The sequence below is a fragment of the Chaetodon auriga genome, chromosome 20, assembly GCF_051107435.1.
Source record: "Chaetodon auriga isolate fChaAug3 chromosome 20, fChaAug3.hap1, whole genome shotgun sequence".
NCBI classification, from domain to species: Eukaryota; Metazoa; Chordata; class Actinopteri; order Chaetodontiformes; family Chaetodontidae; genus Chaetodon; species Chaetodon auriga.
Window position 1 is genome coordinate 13,146,947 of NC_135093.1, and position 19,137 is coordinate 13,166,083.

The window sequence follows — 19,137 nt, forward strand, 5'->3', positions numbered from 1 at the left end:
ACAGGGCTGGGCTAAGACTATTTCCAAGCCCCGATGGTGAGGAAGGGGGGCATGAAGGCGTGTCACGGGTGTGCAATTACTTTGAGTGGAGGAGAGCGAGCTGCTGCTGCCATCGTGTGAGTGTGGCTGAGCGGAGTTGATCTCAAGTCAGATTGAACAATTATGTATAATTAACAGCAGTTTTACAGATTCATTAAACCCAGAAAAAATATATATTGTAGCAGCTTAGACAACTGTTTTATTTGTTATCCTCTTCGGGTTCTGCTTTTGCGCTTTATGGTTGAGCACTGGTCAAAAAGTTTTGCTATGGCTCCATCTAGTGGCTGTGCTCAGTAATAACGTGTATATTTGACGGGGGCCAGACAAGGGTCCATCCCAGCCCAACAGGCAGCTCATCACTGCTCCAACTCCATATTCACAATGTGTCCTGGAGTACTGTAATGTGCTTAAGCAACATTTTGAGGTGCTTATACTCTGAGAATTTCTATTTTCTGCTACTTTATACTTTGATTTCAGAGGCAGATTTTTACTTTTTACTCCACTACATTTACCTGACAGCTTAAGTTACAAGTTACTTTGAGGTTTCAGATGAATGATATGAAATATAATCAATAAATAATTTAGTTTAAATATAAAATAGTTAATGATCCCAGGGGGTAAACTAATAAGGTACCCAGCATATTAAGTAAATAAAAATAGCTCCAACTTTACCAGCTGCAACATGAAGGTGATACTCACAAACAAAAAGTGTTGCACACATTAATGCATCCATTAGTTAAAATCCAGTTTACACAGGGATACATGGCACAAGAGGAAGCCCTGTTAAATCACTGTTCTTATGGTTGGACTTGATTGATGATTTAACTCTTGTTTTGAACCATTTGAGGAGTATTACACGGTGCTCTCTGTGTTTTGGCTTCTGCAGCTTTTTGCAGCACAAATCTTGACATGTTATACCAGGAAATGTTATTAGTGCCACCTGTGCTTTTCATCCAGCCAATCCATCAAGCCAATATATGCCATCAAAAAGGTGTATTAATGTGGACCAGTATTTTCATCTGTCCATTAGTGGTCATCGCACCATGTATCAGATGAATTATATTTGAGCTGGCAATTCAATTATACTTTTTGAAGAATGTAGTAAGTACACTTTGTTATTTTTTGTCACCCTCAAGTATACTTAGGTGAACTCAAGTAGTCCTTTCGTACCACTTTGAGTAATACTTGAGTATACTAGAAGAGTAAATAGTTGCTAAATTGGCCTTGAAGTACAGCAGTGAAAATCAAGATTCATGAGCATTCATGCATAAGTATACCTTTCATAAGAACTCCTTATTACTATTAAAAGTGTATTGCAGAATTAGTATATCAGTTTAAGTAGAACTTAATGGCATCTATTTAGAAGTACACTTTTGAAAGTATATGTCAAATGCAGCACAGAAAGTGTACTTGTAAGGACCTTTCTGTACTTAAATTATATATCTAATACATTAAAGTACTTTTTGACCTGAGTACAGTTAAGGCCACTGGTGCATATAGATCTAATATTAGACAAGGTGCAAGGAATTACCCAGCAGACCAGCCCCACTGAGACCTGGGTAGCTTCATTAAACATAGTGAGAGGCCACTCTGGATAGTTCATGCTCATTGAAGTGGTACGAAAAAGTGCTGTGTGTTGCCTGGCAATAATTAAACTGCATTAGTGAGAGGACTATAAAGCCATAAGGATAAAAATGAAGTATTACTTGCTTGTTGCTTTTTCTCTATTTAACATAGAATATGCTTACACAGGACATACTGCTGTATAAATAGAAGGTATGGCATTTCTGCAGTCTCCATTATGTTAGAAAAGATGAACTGTCCTTGTGCAAAAGTTACCAATCGTAACTCTCCTGGGTCCTGGCTAACTTTGCCTCTTTCAATGATTAATCCACTGAGGGCTGGTCTGTGTGGTTTGCGGCTTTGTTACCCCCAGCAGACTTGCAGTTATTTTGGAAACAATCATCTCCCCACGGTCTTCTCACCAGTGATGTGTTGACTTTCCCCCTCTCGGAGTGGTCAAACACTTGTGACGGATGGCTCATTGATCCGTGGACCTGGACATTCCTTCCCTGTCTGGAGAAAACAAGCTTTGTCTGAGCGAATCATGTGTGCCTGAAAAGACAGAGGACTCAGAGCGCAGTGAGGATCTCGGATTGGCCTCAGTGCTTTTGAGGGGAACTTTGCAGCATCTTTGTTTGCCACCAGGACATGGAACTGAAGACCACTGACCAATCTGGTTTCAATCTGTAAAAGATGGAGCAGCAACTGGCATTTGGAAGACTTTAAAGAGGGGTTTATTAAGTTTATCAGTATGGATAACTTAAGAAACAACAGAAATCCTTGGTTGTGTTATGAGAAAGAAGTGCCACACAGCAGGTTTTGGTGAGTTTTCTTGTTCTTCCTTATTTGATCTGGATAAATGTATCTGATCGCTCTTAATTAAATGTGTATGACCTGTCACTGCATTTAAAACCCTGTTTGTCAATCTTGTACATGTCGTGTAGGCTGTGCCTCATCATATTCCTGCATAATATTCGTCATACAATTGCTGTGGTATGTGATAGAAGATTGCATAATTCAATAAATTCAAGTTTAATTTGAAGTTTTCTATGAAGTTGTGTTGCATCTCTCTGGTTCAGATTCACATATTTTCTCCTCTCTGAGTCTGAGGATTTCCTCCGTCCCACCCACACACCAACTCTTTCAGATACAACTTTTACACTCCTTTTTCAGTGCCTAATACACTTTTTATGGCTTAATTATTTTATGGTTCAGTGAGCGATGGCTGATTGTGACAAATGTGCATGATGTAAAGGACCACTCATGCATGTCCTAATGGACCTGGAATAGAGCTCACAATGCTGAGACATGTGACTTATTGTTGCAGCTTGTAGTCACCCTGAGCAACAGGGCCACACAGGGGCTGCTGGTGGTGAGGAACACTTTGATCTCTTAAATTTATTGCGCCATCAGTTATTCCCCAGTTATATCACTCATAACCCCTATTTATCAAAAACACACATTAAACATGTTGAATTTACAAATATTCCTGTTACTCGCTGTATATTTCAGATGAGTATTCATGGCGTCATACTGTGATTTTAAACTTTCTTGTATCAGCACTGTGTTGTCTCAGTGCTGCCACTTGGGAGCGCTGCTATCATTCTTCATCTGACCAGATGTCAGTGACTGGAAGGAATTAATAAACGGTCAAAACTCACTATCAAAAGCTAAAATAAGTCATGCCAAGACATCAAATGGTCCCTAATCAATTTCTGGCTTCAGTCCCACCCAGACATAGTGTTTTCGCCTAGTCCTTAATCCTTAAATCCTACATGTTTTGACCCAGCTGCCAATACACAACACACCTGAGGAGCTGGTCATAAAACTAAGAGCAGCTGCCAACTTAAGTGAATCTCTAAAGAATAATGATTATTATATTCCTCATATTTTAGTAGTGGCACCAAATCCTACAACTGTGAAATGTCAGCATGGAGCTAGCGGACTAAATCTTTAACTGTGATATTCAAACAGCTCTAAAAATGGCTCCTCACGGCAGTCTTGAAAGTAGAGATCTTGTCTACCAGACATTTAACTGGTGTTCATTGGATAAGTGAGCTGAAAAACTGTCTATTTTCTGCACACATTGATCCATTCTGCAGTGATCCAGCCTGTGGGGTCAGTCCCGCAGAGAAACTGAGCCCAGAGCACCTGCAGCTCCTGAGAAATGCATTTACCTGTCCAAAAGCTGGATTACAGATGCAGGAAAATGCACCAGACAGGAGGAGCAGAGGGAACAGAGGAGGAAATGAGGAGCGTGGAATGAAGTTCGAAGAGTTTCGGGAGGTTCTGAGGTCTGTGGTTGGTCCAGATATTGAGGACACGTGGGTTGAGAGATTCTTCAGTGAGGTGAGGACACTGTGCCATCAAAAACATTTTAGGATGGCCTCCAGATGATGACGTCTGTGATGACTGTGAGACTTGAAACTGTTTCTTATCCAGGTAGATATCAGTTGTACCGGGCAGTTGAAGTGGCAGCAGTTGTGTTCCTACCTGCTTCTGGAGTACACTGAGAGAGAGCGTGCCTCCATCCCCAGAGCAGCTGTCCTGGACTCCCAGCCACAGATCAGACACTGCTCTCACAACAAGGTAGGATCCAGCAGTCCACATCAGGTCACATGAGAAGGGATGGTGCATTTCTGCAGGATGCTCCAGACTGCTTTGTGTCTACCTGCCAGGGGACAGAAGATGGAAAGCTAGCAGCTAAATATCTAAGCATCTTTTGTATTTGTGTAAAATTAGCTAATTTTTTTTAGTACTTGGTCCCTTACAAATAAATGTAATAACACAAAATATAACCAAACCGTTACCAAGCTAACCCCAATTAAATTAAATGACTAGCAGTTAGCTAAGTTTGCTATGTGAAAATGGTCGTTGTGACAAACCATTGTATTGAGCAATGTTATTATCACTACCACTCTATGGACCTTTAAACAATCTTTTAGCTTGTTTTTTTAATTTTATGATCCACAAATTAACAGCAGTAACAGTATGCTGGTCAGTCTTACTCTTACCAACTCCCAGGCAGAAAAGGTTTGCGAACACTTGAAGCTAACAGCTTAGTGGCACACAGCAGTCTGTCAAAGATAGCAGTTATGCTAGCTGGTGAAGAAAGTCCAACGTTAGCGAGATAGAAAGCCACATATTATCCTCAGAAGTTGGCAGAGACCAAAACAAAGCTACAAAAGAAAGTGAATATTGGATTTACATTTGTCAGACAGTGATGTCAGACAGAAAAACGACTACAATGGGGAAAAAGTGTTGCTTTGTGTCTGCTGTATGTGTAAGTTGTCATTTGTTTGCTAACCTGTTAGCCATGTTAGCCAGCCATGCATCTGACAGTTTGTTCAAGAGTTTTTCTGCTCCACAGTAGCAAAAGAGTGAATATTCAGGTGGTGGCTGTGGTTTTTGAAGGGCATTTCTTCATGGCTTATCACTGTTAGTCAGATTTTTCACATCGGCTTTAACAAATGAATAAAATTGGTATTTAGGGCTGAAGCACCTTGATACTCCTCCAAAAGTTGCCGTCAGCATCTGTGCGGGGAAACAAATTGACTTCCTGCATTTTCCTTCTTCCTGCATTTTCCTTCTTCCTGCACTATTTTTGTCACTTTTCTATTTTCTCCCTCTACATTTTTTTTCTAAACATAATATTACTCCACTTTTCCCTTTGCAGCGGGAGCCAACCATGCGTGTGGTTGCTGTTTCCCACCCTCCCCCGCTCCGCTATATTAGTGTCAGTAAAGGGGGTCAGATCACTGTCTGGAACAGCAGCCTACACATCCTCAAAAGTCTCAGGGTGAGTGACATCATGGCGCTACATTTACATCCACATGGGAGCACAAAACACATTTATATCCAATTCTCTTTAATCCAGCTTGCAGGAGACCCAACAGAGGAAGTGGCCAACACGAGGAGATTCAGAGGCTGGACCACTGATGCTGTCTATATGGGCAACGTCCACAGGGTTGCAGTAGCAACTGACTGCAGGGACTTGCACTTCCTCAGTGTCTCCACGGCCAGTGTAGTTGAGGATGTCCACCTGTTTGGTATGCTTGATTGTACTAAATTCCACTAAACTGATTGAAATGTTCAAATGTTAAATGTTTGTCCCATCATTGCTCCAAGGGTTTCGTAGTGTCCCGACAGCTCTTTGTTATTGGCATGACTCTCAGGTAGGAGCCCTATTCCTTTGGTCTTTTATATTGGACAAATTTACTCTGAAAGCAATAAATTCATCGCTTTAATCCTTGTGGGTTCTCCCTCTAAGTGTCCAGGCCAGCCCTCCCTGCTGCTACTGGGGGATGAAAAAGGAGGGGTCCACCTCATGCGGTTCCTGAACCCATCTAAAGGTCTTTTCAAGAATCCATCCAAGGAAGAAAATGGCCCACAGAGGATCTTTTTCCCAGTGAGCTTGGCCTCATCTGTTGAATTACTGAGCTCAGTCCCTGGTTTCCTGTGGTGAAATGTGTCATGCAGACCTCAGTAGTAAATAACATTGCAGCAATAACAAGCACTCCAATTTAACAAACAGTACTTAAGCATTTATTGTCATCCATTGTGACAACAGGACCTGAGTGAGCACAGCAGCATGGTCACCTACCGTCACATCCCCAACATCCACCAGGAACCAATCAACAGAGTGATGTTTGAGCCCGGCACCAACGTCATCATGACCTCATCAGAAAGTGACACCACCTCTGTGGTCTTTATGAATTTAACACTGAAGCAGGAGCCTTATATTTGGAAATTCAAGCAGGTATCACAGTGTAGTTTTTCCTGATCGACGTTCAATAGTAGGTTATTATGTGTTTTTTCTTCAATATTGTCATTAGTTAATGTAACTGCCCTACCTTATTATTTGGGTGAGACATATAATAATGTCTCAAAATCACAACTGTGCATATTATTGTGATTAGCATTCTTATGTTTATATGCATGAAATACACACTCTCAATGTGGATCGAGGTCAGACAAACACGTGTGGGTCACAGCACCCTGGTCTGAGTGACCCTGATTTAACTGGGTGGGTCATGGTTTGAAGATCAACTTTCTTAACAAATGCTATAATACACAGTTCATTCAGTGAATTTTTCTTTATCTTGAAGAATTGTGAGACATCAAGTTACTATTTCTAAAGTTGACTCCCGCCCAGCATGCAGGGGCAGACTGTGCCGCTGACTGTGGAGAAAAGAAGTAATGCTAACAAAACATTATTAAAGTGGGCGGTGATGCTTCCTGTTATTCACAATGGCTTTTTTTGCACAAGCACACTAATTTTATACTGCAGTAAACTGTCTGGACATTTTAACAATAAACCCAGCCTTAAAAACTCCCAAACTCATGAAACCACCTAACTTGATTGGAATCATTAGAAGTGGCCATGCTTTGTTCTTTACATCACAGAGCCAATAAACACTAGCTCACGTACATTTCTGTTTACAAGACTCTATACTGTCTGTCTTTATGTCTCATTTCAGGGAGCTAAATGCTTTGACTACAGTGAATCTCTGCAGTTGATGGTCACAGGAGGTTGTGACCGAGCAGTCAGACTGTGGAGTCGATTTGTGACCACACGTCCCGTAGTGACACTGCTGGGTCACCGCACCGCTGTGTTGGATGTTGCAATCTACCAGCCTGTTGGGCAGATCTTCAGCTACTCCAGAGATGCTGTGAGTCATTAGGGAAATATAGTAAATTTATATTGCTTATAAATCATCTCACAAACAGAGCTTGTTTCATGAAGTGACGTTTGTTCCTTTATCAGGAGCTGAGGGTTTGGGACATTTCCAGCCACCACTGTCTGAAAACCGTCTGTCTGCAGTTCCCCTGCCAGCAGCCAGGTCGAATCCCAGAACATGGCAACTTCCCCTTCCTGTTGCTGAGTCCTCCTCCACATGAACAGTCTCATTTAGTGGTGGGATGCAAAGACTACCTGGCACTGCTCAATCTGGCCAAAACAAGAAGAGGAGGGGGCGGATGGTTGATGGGTGAGGGAGGGGACCCTGAACCAAAACTTCAAAGCGGCCCTGCCCTCTCTTGTGCTCTGTACAGCTCTGCTCTGAGACAGGTGGTGACTGGACATGCTGACTCATCTGTGTCTCTGTGGGACGTAGAGACAGGGAGGAGGCAGCTTCAGATCTTGAATGCTCACGGAGAAGATAAACTCACCTGCATGGCACTAGACTCCTCCCTCAGAAGACTGATCACGGGGGCTCGCAGTGGCACGATTAAGGTTTAATACTGCCTCCTCTCACTATCAGTTTGTACAACATCACTGTTAATTTTATAAAGTTTGATACAATGAGTGTATCTAAAGTTGGTGTCCATATTTATTCAACATGTATAAGAGATTTTAAAAGTTGTTGATGAGAAGACCCTCTTGTGATCGCCCCCTGAGCAGGTGTGGAACTTACTCAACGGCCTCAACTTGCACAAGCTGGAGCCTGTCACCGACTCTGAAGTGGCTGGGTTGGCCTGTCTCCATGACAACCAGCTGCTCGCGGTGGGATGGAGCCAACGGATCGTTCAGTACGACATTGCCGCTGCCAAGGTAAACTTAAAGGTGCTTTATATTGATAGTCCACAGCAGTTTTTCACACAGTAACTTAACACCAGACTGAAGTGATCTGCCCTCTCTGGGTGAAGTCCTTTGAGCCTGTTTCACCTCTGGTGTGGTTGGATGTGGTCACAGGTGTGCTTTGTAGCACCTGCAACCATACAGGTGATATCACAGGGTCTTGGAATGCACCTGTATATCACTGCAACAAGGTGAGACATGAAACATCAGGACATCAACAACAATCAGAAAGTGTTAAGTCACTCTGCTTGGAACTGATACAATAAAATAATAATTTAATCTGGTATTCCAGGTCTTGATTTTATGACCCTTTTCTCATTGAAAGACAAGAGACAGGACATTAAAGGTAGCATTAAAGTTTTTTGTAAACAAACAAAATTATGCCTAGATTAACTGATGCATTATGTTGAACATGGGCTCAGGAACACTTCATAAAACTGTTGTTGGTGAACACAGTTTGGTTACATTCTGTTTTTATTTTTACACAGCGTCTCAGCTTTTTTGGAATCAGTGTTGTACATCCTCAACACATAATGAACATGCATTTCCTCCCTTTAAAACACTTGCAAAGCCCATGTTTGAGGAATTTGAAACTTTTTAGATGTATTCCTTGCCAGCAGTCTTCCTCCTTGCTTTTTTTTTGGCGCATTGCTGCATTTCTTGGCACATGAACACAATCAGCTCAGTGGAATATAAAATTATCAGCAGGACTGTGCATCACGGGGACCCACTCTTAAAAACATTTCCTCACACTGCTGCAAGTGGTAAAGACCTTGCCCATCAAACTTGAAGCAGTGTGAAGAACAAAGCAAATGAAATAACACAAAAATGCAAGTTTTTTTGTGCATGTCTGCAAGCTCTTTCCCTCATACCACCTGCTGAAACAGAAAATCACAGCATTAAATACATTACAAAAGCTTTTGAGTGACAGGTGAATGTGGGAAGTGCAGCACACACATTCGCTAATGGCCGAAAAGCTTAAATATGTCAAGATGCACACATCAAGAAGTCTCAGCCTTCTCACTTTTGCCCGTCCACAAGTTCTTCCCCAGATGTTGAATGCTGGATGATGAGTTCCACACAAACAGCTGTCACCATAGTGACTAATCTGGTACAGACTTAAAACACTGCATTTTTCATATGAATGCTGACAACAGTTTGAGCTGAAGAAGAATTTTCACCTTCGAAAATATTTCCTGCGACAGTAGCACTAAATATGTAGTTCCTGTAAATCTGTGATATATTTGAATCAGACCCCTTGTGTCTTTTTATTACTAGTGAAAACCGTGTCTGTTCAGAGGGTAATAAAAACACATCCACATCCACATTTATACATGCTGACACTCAGGTCTCAAGTAATGCAGATGAAGTATTGGCCATGCCAGTATAAACACCAGCATGGACTTCTATGAGAGACAGAAGTCCAGCTGTGCAGATGTGCATACACATTTACATTTTGCCTTTCAGCCTTTAAGTACCATCTGCTCTGCAGTCAGATTCACCCCCTTAAGACTACAGTAGTAACATTCAGTATTCACGCTCCTCCAGCAAACTCTCAATCCTGTTTGTGCCCACTCATAATGTTTCTCGTTGTAAAGCCCCGGGTGTCAGCAGAGCCAGGCCTTTTCAGAAAGCAAAAAAATAATAATAATAAAATGCAGCGACAGGGAGTAAATAATATCAGCGAGTGATGTAAACTTCATTTACACATGCACCTGGTGAGATCAAAGACGCCTGTGCCGCGCAGGACGTCTGCTCCAGGACTCCTCTGACGTCCAACATGCTGAGCTTCCAGCATTTTAAAGAGCTGACCACAACATTGTAGCCCAGAGGTGTAAACAAAAGCAGTAAACCAGAGAAGGAAATAAAGCCTCTCTCCACAAGGCAACACAAACAATGACATGTTATTTTGGACCATTTGTGAACTGTCACACAGTGGGATGTGCAAAGAGTTTCACCATTTCAGCCAACAAGCTCATGTGCACAGCAGAGCCAGAAGACAACACAGTACTCTGTTTTTCAGTCTGAATACTGGGAACAAATGTTTTTTTTTTACTATCAATACCACAATAATGATGCTGTTTAATACTTAAATTTGCGTGTGCATGTACTGTACCTATAGGATTTATATGTCAGAGCAGACATGTCGTGGAAGTCCAGCGGTGTCCACAAATCAGACATCTCGGCCGTGTGTCAGTGCTCTGCTCTGGGGGTTGTTGCCACGGCGAGCCATGATGGAGAGGTCATTATCTGGAGGCTGGAGACGCAAGGACCAGTGCTCCACCTGCAGAGGCCGACACGGAGAGGGTGGGGAAGCTAAACATTTGCTGCTATGATACCGTGCCAATGTAAACTCATTCTGAGTACACAAGCATTTTCTCCTCCCTGCATCCATCACTTGTGACATGATAAACACGGAGCAGATGTGAGGAGCCGTCATGTATCCTCCTCATGAATTTTGATATTATCAAATTGACATTGACAGGTCGCTATCATTCATTGTTTTTGTTTATGTTTGTACATTTCTTGTGTGTTCATTTGTTAACATATGGTTCTCTAGTTATTGTACTCCACTCTTCATTTATTACTCTGCAAACGAAGGATAACACAGTGAAGTCAGAGTAAACACTCATTTTATGTCTTATACATTTACTCCACTACACTTAAGAGGAAAAGATTGTACTTTTTACTGCATTAAAAAGCATATAATGTGCTTGTGAAGTATGCATTGTTAGATTAAATCAGTGGTTCCCTTTCTGGTTTGTGACTAGTTGTCACGTTCAAGAGGTAAAATGACCCAATATTGCCTTTAAAGCAAAGATCAGTGGAAAGGCCAAATGATGAATACAAATTTATGTTTTTCCTTCTTTCCTCCTCATTAATTATCTCCAAACCCCCCAGATTTATCTTGTAATCCTTCAGAGGGGCCCGACCACCAGCTGGGCTGGACTAAACTACAAAACTGTACATAAACTTGTTAAAACTAGCTCCATCTTGACCAGTTACAACAGTAAATGCTTCTTATGCATAGATTCAACATGAGTATAACCAGTCAAATAATGTAATATATAATGACACTTTTAATTGAATAAGATTTTGAATGCAGAACTTTGGCTTGTAATGTATTTTTACATTGTTCTATCGGTACATTTACTCAAGTAAAGAACATTTCAACCACTGGACTGGGTGGCATATTGCCAAGAAAAACAGCACAATAATACACCGTTAAAAAAGCATGAACTAAAGCCAGTGAACTAACACGTAATCCATGATCCATATTTTATAATTGTGGTTACTTATTATTTTAATGTGCAAAGTTATTCATTACTATTGTTTGTTTGTTTGTTTGTTTGTTTTCTGCTTGTGTGCATCCAGAGTGGTGCCCCCTGTGGACAGCCTCTTGTTCCTGCAGCATCGAGCTGGCAACAGAAAGTTGAGAAACAGAGGTGTCCTGGTCTCATCGCAGGCCGGCTGTCTCTGCTGTTGGAGCATCACTGGACAGACGCACACTTATGGTGAGTGAGGTGCAGTGAGGGAGGGTGGATGCAGAGAGTGTCATTCAGAAGAACTGAAAGTTAAAAGACGTGAATTTATAATAGAATTCTGACCGTATTAGGGAGGTGGAAGCACCAAACCGTACGAGCGGTTGACAAGCAACTGTCAGCTTCAATGATCCTCCCGTGAGATGGATTTACAAACAGCCAGAGCAGTGACAGTTCGACTGAACTGTCGACTTGGCCTCACGCCTGTGCCATTCCTGGCAGCCCACAACTATGTCTCTTTCCAGATCCTGTCTGTGTTTAGTGGTGTGGGATTCATGCACTGTGACCGCTGCATATGTGTATGATCATTGCATGGGTGTATGAGTGAGCCAGAGGGCATTTGTGTGTGTGCGTGTGTGTGTTTGTCTAGCAGAGAGGAATTTGAGAGTGTGACATTGTAGGGAGATGTGTGACATAACAGAAAACTGTACAGGGTAGCAATTTGTCTCAGAAGAACATTTGTCATTTAAGTCCGGACCGTATTGAAACTGGCACAGAGTTGGACTGGAAATAGAACTGCTTGCATGTAACTTTGAGTGACCCTTGAAGAACCCAAACCGACGGGACAATATTGGTACAATGACAATACAAAAGCATCTAGATTTGACTTCTCTGTTTTTGGAAAATTACATGTGTACAATTCAGTTTTTTCCACCTCGTCCCAGGCCAGTTCTATGCTGCAGAGCAGCCAGGTGAGCGTGTGCTGACCCTGAGCTCAGATCAGTCTAAAAACACCGTCCTGGTTTCTGGAGACACAGCAGGCTGCCTTCAGATCTGGGACATCTGTGACTTTGCATTGGACATCCAACACGAGGTGAGGACGTGTGTAGTATACTGTATTTGCACTGTACACGCCCATATATCTGAGATTCTCTTTCTGTGCAGCCCGTATGTGAGCGGCCTCCTCTGCTGCAGTGTTGGCAGGCTCATAAGAGAGCGTTAGTGAGCGTGGAAGTCCTCGAGGTGGCTGACAGATCGTTCGTCCTCACGGCCTCTGCTGACGGCTCTGCTGGACTGTGGACGAAAGATGGAGAGCACGTGGGCTCTTTCGGGCAGGAAGTGATGTGGAATATCACTGAGCCAGCGACTTACCAGAGGTGAGGTTCATGAGCTTGTGCGTGTTGCACTGGAGCATGTGTCAGTTATTAGGAAACATGAGAAACAGTCCCAGAGGGAGCCTGGAAATGGCAGTGCATCTGTGATTAAATTATATTTGAATATATGACACAAAATCGCATTAGTAGGGAAACAAATCTGAACAAAAATGCATTTTCTCAGTTGGCAAGCTTGCTGAACCCATTAAGGGTTAACAGATCGACTCTGTGTCGCTCAGTGGTGTGCTAACTGCTCCATGATTGGTGCATTGGAGGCCATAAATGCTAAAAATGACTGCATGCATGCTGCCTGTGAAGCATATTGGATTATACAGGCCACATTTTGAGGGTGACGTGTGTAAACATGGCAGCCATTCTGAGATTATATCATTCAGTTCTGCCAATACATAGTAGAGTGTGAGGGACATGTCCAAGCAAATAATGATGTCAACAGTGAGCCCTGAATGTCTGGTGCCAAATCTAATATGGAGAATGTTCTGTAGAGGAGTACGTCAAGGTTGAGATCTTCCCCGAAAAGAAACTTCCCTCGTTGTTTCCACAGTCTTTAATAGAAACTTCAGTTTGGTTTGAAGGTCATAAACTCGGGCTTGGCCCAGGCCCCTCGCTGTGTGCTTGACTGTATTTCTGTCACATGTTGGGTAAAGGAAAGAACACTCCTAATTTAAGGAGGATGGAGTGAAGTGAAAAAGAGAGTCAGCAAACGCTTCGATATGTATATTTAATGCGTACGTTTAACGTTATGGTTGAACTCTTGTGAATACGTGCTGCTTGTGGTCTCCTAATGAAGACGTATGACATGGAGGACTGTATTGAAACTTAAATTGGGGGTTGTGGTGATTTAGTGTGTTTCAGGAAGTGAGTGAAAACTTGTCTGCCATACTCACTGTCTGTCCGTCGCTTCCTCTGTGGCTTCTGATTGGTCAACCACCCGCAGACCGCTTGACAACATTTGTAGCCATGCTAGCGCCTTGGCTCTCAGGATGGCACTGACAGTTGGCTGACCACCATCAGCTTGGTCCAGAATGAAACAGCTCAACTACTATTGGATGGATGGCGGTGACATTAATGAGCGAATATTTACATGCTGACGCACTAAACTAAGAGAGAGAGCGTGGGAAACATACCTGCTCAACATCAGCATGTTAGCATCATCATTGTGAGTATGTTAGTATGTTGTAGAGTAGCAGAGTTAGCAGAGTTATGGCTATAACTTGCCCAGTTTTTGGCCAAGGGGTAGATACTGTAACTGCACACTACCACATGTTTTAGTAATTTATAAACAAGAGTAAACATCCCAAATGACATAACATGGCTTAACATAGAAGCTGCCAAATATCCACTTTAAACTTTTTGTAGTCTCGTTTTACCACAAATGTCTCCCAACCATTCAGAGGTCATTTAAACAGCTCATCAGGGGAAAGCTGCTCTGTGGGCTCCTGCTAGCTCATACTGTACATTCAAGGAGCTGAGACCTTCCATATGTTGAAATTATAATCAGTCAGCTTTAATTTGCTAAATAAAGCAGTCCAAAAATGCACACACATGCTCACAGACGGAGCACAAGCAGTACTCCAGCGCAGGCCAGCTACACCACAGAAATGGAGAGCAGCAACAGCTCTGGTTTAAATCAAACCTAACAACAAAACACTCACACAGATATTGGACTCTGTGACAAAATATCATCCAGCAGAGATCCGTGATCAAAGCCCTGTCTAGTTCACTGACATGAACAAAAAACAAACGTGTCCTGGGAAACCTGTCTAATCTAAAGTCAACAGCTTTGTGTTTGCACAAGTGAATCCCCTTCAGCGCAGAACAATATCTTTTCTGACATTCGCAGGACGACGAAAAACAAGTTGACAGAAGACGCCGAGGAGAGGACTGAAAGTGACGACAGGGAGCTCAGCAAAGTCAAAAGTCAACCTGACCCCATCAACAGGGGTCAAACCGCTCAACAAGAGTGTTGCTCTGAGGGTTTCTGCTCAGTGCAAACAGGTGTTTTGAAGTGCTACACACACACACACACACACACACACACACACACACACACACACACACACACACAGATGGCCTCTCCCTGACCCAGGACATCTCCAGTCACATTTGGCCTTGTACTGGGAATGTCCCTTCCAGTAATCACCACTTTCGACAGGATCTTTCTAGACTTGTGTTTGGGTGTGTGTGCGTGTGCAGCTGCTGCTGCTGCTGCTGCAGATACTCATGAAAAGGGTTTATACGTACAGGTCAGGATGGCCTTCCAAGCTAATTAAACCCGATACTCTGATTAAATCATGGCCAATTTCACCACGTTATGAGGAGAAGAGTCAGAGCATTCTTCACATTCTCCTCCCCTGAAGTCTGGAGCTCAGTTCAGGAACATTTGGGCAATGTTCTGCTCCAGAGACGCAAGCCAGGTTAAAAAAATAAAAAAATAAGTGCACAAATGCTCAAGGTTTTGTGTGTGTGTGTGTGTGTGTGTGTGTGTGTATCTGCAAGACATTTCCTACACTTTCTTTTCGCTGTCTGCCTGTTACTCAGGACTTGCCAAAATAAGCGATTAGCTGTGCTTTCTCAACAACCACACCCAGGCAGACACAGTTATGTATACACATACACACACTTTAACTAACTTTGTCTCCTGTCATCCACTTTAGTTTCATCCCCCAGACCACCAGAGAGTGACCACGAACAACCTCAGCAGCCCATGGTAAACACAATCAGCAGCAGATGAATGTAAACACTGTGTAGAACCACTCACACACTTGTTTTTCTCATCTCAGCCGTCCACTTTTCCTCCCCTCCATTAACACACATCTGGCCAACCATCATTTGTGTGTGTGTGTGTGTGCGTGTGCGTGTGTCAGTATCTGTGTGAGGAATCCGGCCAGACGGTAGCTTCGTGTCACCAGAGGAGACGTCTGTTTGATGACAGCAGTCACTGCTGATTGGCTGTTGTCACCCCTGGTCCTTCAGGTGAATTTCACACTAATTCCTGAATCCTTTCCATTCTCTCCCCCTTCTGTGGCTTGATGAGGACCTGATCTTTATCTTCTGTTGGTGCCAAGTGACAGCAACAATGCCAAAAATGGTGCAAATGAACTAAGAAACTTAAAGAAATAGCTTGACATTTTTAGGAAATGGGCTTATTTGCCGCTCTGCCAGCAGTTAGATGAGAAGATCAATGCCTCATGTCTGTGTGGTGAATATGAAGCTACAGCCAGCAGTTTCCAGCCTCTAAGCTAAGCTAAGAGTATTTCCCAAAATGGTGACCTGCTGCTTAAAAATCATCTTTTAGCTGTGCATGTTTCCCTTGTATTTGTGAAACAGCAGCATCATGTTACCCTGATTGTTGTGGTTCTTTTATCAGCAGTGTGAAACGTCCTGATATTTGAGGCTGCTGCTTTGTGTTAAGCTCAGCAGACTGTCAAGCTTCAGAATGAATAGTTACAGGTAGCTTAAAATAACATTTTGTACCAGCATGAAGGATGTTGCAACTTAAAGCAGCAGCACTGTGTGTAACTTTCGAAAGAGGAAATGACACATCCTTCTTACGAGTCGAGCTCCTAAACAACCAAAACACACCCTTGCTCAATGCAGTACACTTCAAGGATTTGCTACTTTAGTCTGACTTGGTCTGGTATGACCAGTGGCTCATCGTGGCTAATGCTAATCATCTCACTTTAATTTTAAAATGCTCTGCTCCGTGTTGCTGCAATGACTGATTTTTCCCCTTTTCCTCTTTCATCAGCCATTGCTCTACCTAGCTCTGGACAGTGCCGTTTTATTTTTGATGTATTATGTAAATGTTCTGTAGTGGGAGTGTTTATTGTGTTCGGTGGTAGTCTGGGTTTGTCGACATCCAGTAGTGGCCAGCAGAAAAGTACTGGTCATTACATGCAACTATAAACGGCTCAATCAATCCTGGAGGAATGTGAGGCCGCAGTTCCGCTTCCTTTCGCCCCGGAGCTGTGGCTGCGGCCCTCCATGGTTGGCCAGAAGTTGTCCAAAAAAACATGATGGACGGGAAGGGATAATGAAAGAGGGATAAAAGATGTAAGAGAGGAATTCTGCCGTTCTATTTTTGATCCATCTGATGGGAAAAAGCCTGATTTCTTTCTTTTAAGTGTTTGCATGCATGCCATTCCCACTTCCTCCTTTTCCTTTGTCTTAACTGCTCTAAATCTGTGTCTTGATCTCTTCCTCTGCTGAGCTTCTTCATCCCCACTCTATCTCCTTCTCCCAACTGTGACCTCATCCCTTCATATTGTGCAATGTGCTGCCACACTGTGCATTTGTAGCCTAGATATGAAAGAGGCTCCTCCTGCAGCTGCCAGTTCATGTGGAGTGACCTGCTGAGGGGTCAGAGAGGAAGTTAAAAAGACCTCCATCGATTCATCTCGCTGCTTTAGATGTTTGTTGAAGGAGGAATGTCAGAAATGCCTTGATGCTTCTGCTCTCTAAACTCTGCTCCATATTTATGAAAATTGTTTTCTGAACTCCAAGCTGAAATGTCTGTTCCTCATTTTCCTCTTTTTTTTTTTTTTTTACTCATATTCCTTTTTCAGGAGATGCCTTCCCCGCTGAGGACTTAACCACAATCCCCTGGGTGCAGAATCAGAGTCTGACTGGCAGCAAAAAGCTCAGCTCCCAGCATCTGGAAGGAAAAGTGAGCTTCTTACCTGTCCAGTCACATATAAATGCTTTTCTGCTCTCCTTTTATTTTACGAAGCTATGTTGAAACTGTAAATTGAATATGTCTGTGTAAATATGTCATATGAACACTGCTGGCTGTATTTCCTCTTCTAAACAGCCGGTGAAATATACTCCACTGGACTAACTCTTCTCAATGACTTTGTTCTGTTTTCACTGGTTTTTCTGCACTGTTGCATTTAGCTTTTTTTTTCAGATTCGTTTTAATTCGTTCCAAACTCACATTTCCTGATGTGGCTCTGTCTCTTACTCATCTCTTCTTTGAAGGAATGTTTTTTGACATTTGGGGTAATACACAGCAGCCAGTTAGCTTAGCTTAGCATAAACACAGGAAATAGGAGAAAGCAAGATGGCCTGGTTCTGATCAAAGGTAAAAAAATCTGCTTTCCAGCACCTCTAGAATCCTCAGATTCACACATTGTATGCTGATTGTTTAATCCGCACAAAACTGAAATGTAAAATTGACAGATTGTGGCGTTATGGGAGGTAACGTGGTAGTGTGCTCTCTAAGTTATTTCATGTCTGGCTGCAGTCTTGTCAACTACCAACGACACAAGGAAGTTAATGCACCCATCCAATCGTCTAGCTCACTGTGCTGTTGTTCAAATAAACTAATCAAAGTTAAAGAAAAAGATCTACATTCTGGGATGTATCCTTATTTGCTCGTCTGCAGTTAGATGAGAGGGTCAATGCCGCTATTACTCTAATGTTTGTGCTGTAAATGTGAAGGTATAGCCAGTAGCCAATTAGCTTAGCTTAACACAAAGACTGGAAACAAGGGGAAACAACTCGTCACAAAATACACTAATTAACATGTTCTAAAGTGTTTGTCACTGTGCGGTTGCTTACGAAACAGCGACGACACCAGAGGTGCTGGTAGGTGGATCTGTGTTACCTTTGGGCAGAGCTGAGCCAGCTGTTTCTAAGCTAAGGGTTTTTCCCAAAGTGGTGATCTGCGGCTTTAAAATCATTTGTAGCCGGGCATGTGCCCCTTTTAGTTGTGAATCAGCAGCTTCACATTACCCTGATTGCTGTAGTTCTTTTATCAGCAGTTTTTTTTTTCATCAATTTCCTGATATTTGAGACTTCTGGGTCATTCAGACACTCATCACGACAAACAGATATCTGAGCCATCACATCCATTTGTCTCAAAGCAACACACCCTGTACTTATCATCACAGTTCTGCTGAATTGCACAAATTGGCGACACAAGACTCAATGCCCCATTTTTTCTTGTTTTCTTTCCATATTCGATTTTGCACATCTTTGCATGTACTTGCCTGCTCGACTCTAAAAGCCAGGTTATTTTAAGCACCGGTTTGGATGCTTTAGTGGGGGAGGAAGCAAGAACAGCGCCCATTCTTGAGTTTGTGTCTCAGGGATAAATACAAACAGACACAGCTGGGACAAACAGGGCAACTCATCTCGTCTGTACTTTTACCCCCTCTGGCATCTCTAAATTAACTCAGCGTTACTGAATTCCACCAAATGTCATGTGTTGTCAGTTGGTTTGATATTAAGTAACAAATTTTTCAACCAAAAGTACATATTTTTCCTTTTTTTGTTATCTGGAATAAAGATTAAATGG

General features: G+C 42.5%; 2 protein-coding genes across 2 annotated transcripts in view; one reads left to right on the forward strand and one right to left on the reverse strand.

The window, feature by feature from the left end:
- Window positions 1-2,353: 2,353 nt before the first annotated feature.
- Window positions 2,354-12,825, forward strand: LOC143339301 (cilia- and flagella-associated protein 337). Its single transcript, XM_076760471.1, has 15 exons — window positions 2,354-2,424; window positions 3,705-3,951; window positions 4,045-4,191; window positions 5,279-5,401; window positions 5,480-5,651; window positions 5,731-5,777; window positions 5,873-6,010; window positions 6,173-6,361; window positions 7,083-7,274; window positions 7,370-7,837; window positions 8,006-8,155; window positions 10,305-10,474; window positions 11,558-11,697; window positions 12,390-12,553; window positions 12,622-12,825. Exons 1-15 carry the CDS (start codon window positions 2,354-2,356, stop codon window positions 12,823-12,825), a joined length of 2,622 nt encoding a protein of 873 aa, XP_076616586.1.
- Window positions 12,826-18,803: 5,978 nt separating this feature from the next.
- Window positions 18,804-19,137, reverse strand: part of arsg (arylsulfatase G) — a 36,677-nt gene continuing 36,343 nt past the window's right edge. Inside the window, exon 12 of the transcript XR_013079290.1 lies at window positions 18,804-18,813. The gene's annotated coding sequence lies outside the window, so the exon portion shown is untranslated. The remainder of the gene's footprint in view (window positions 18,814-19,137) is intronic.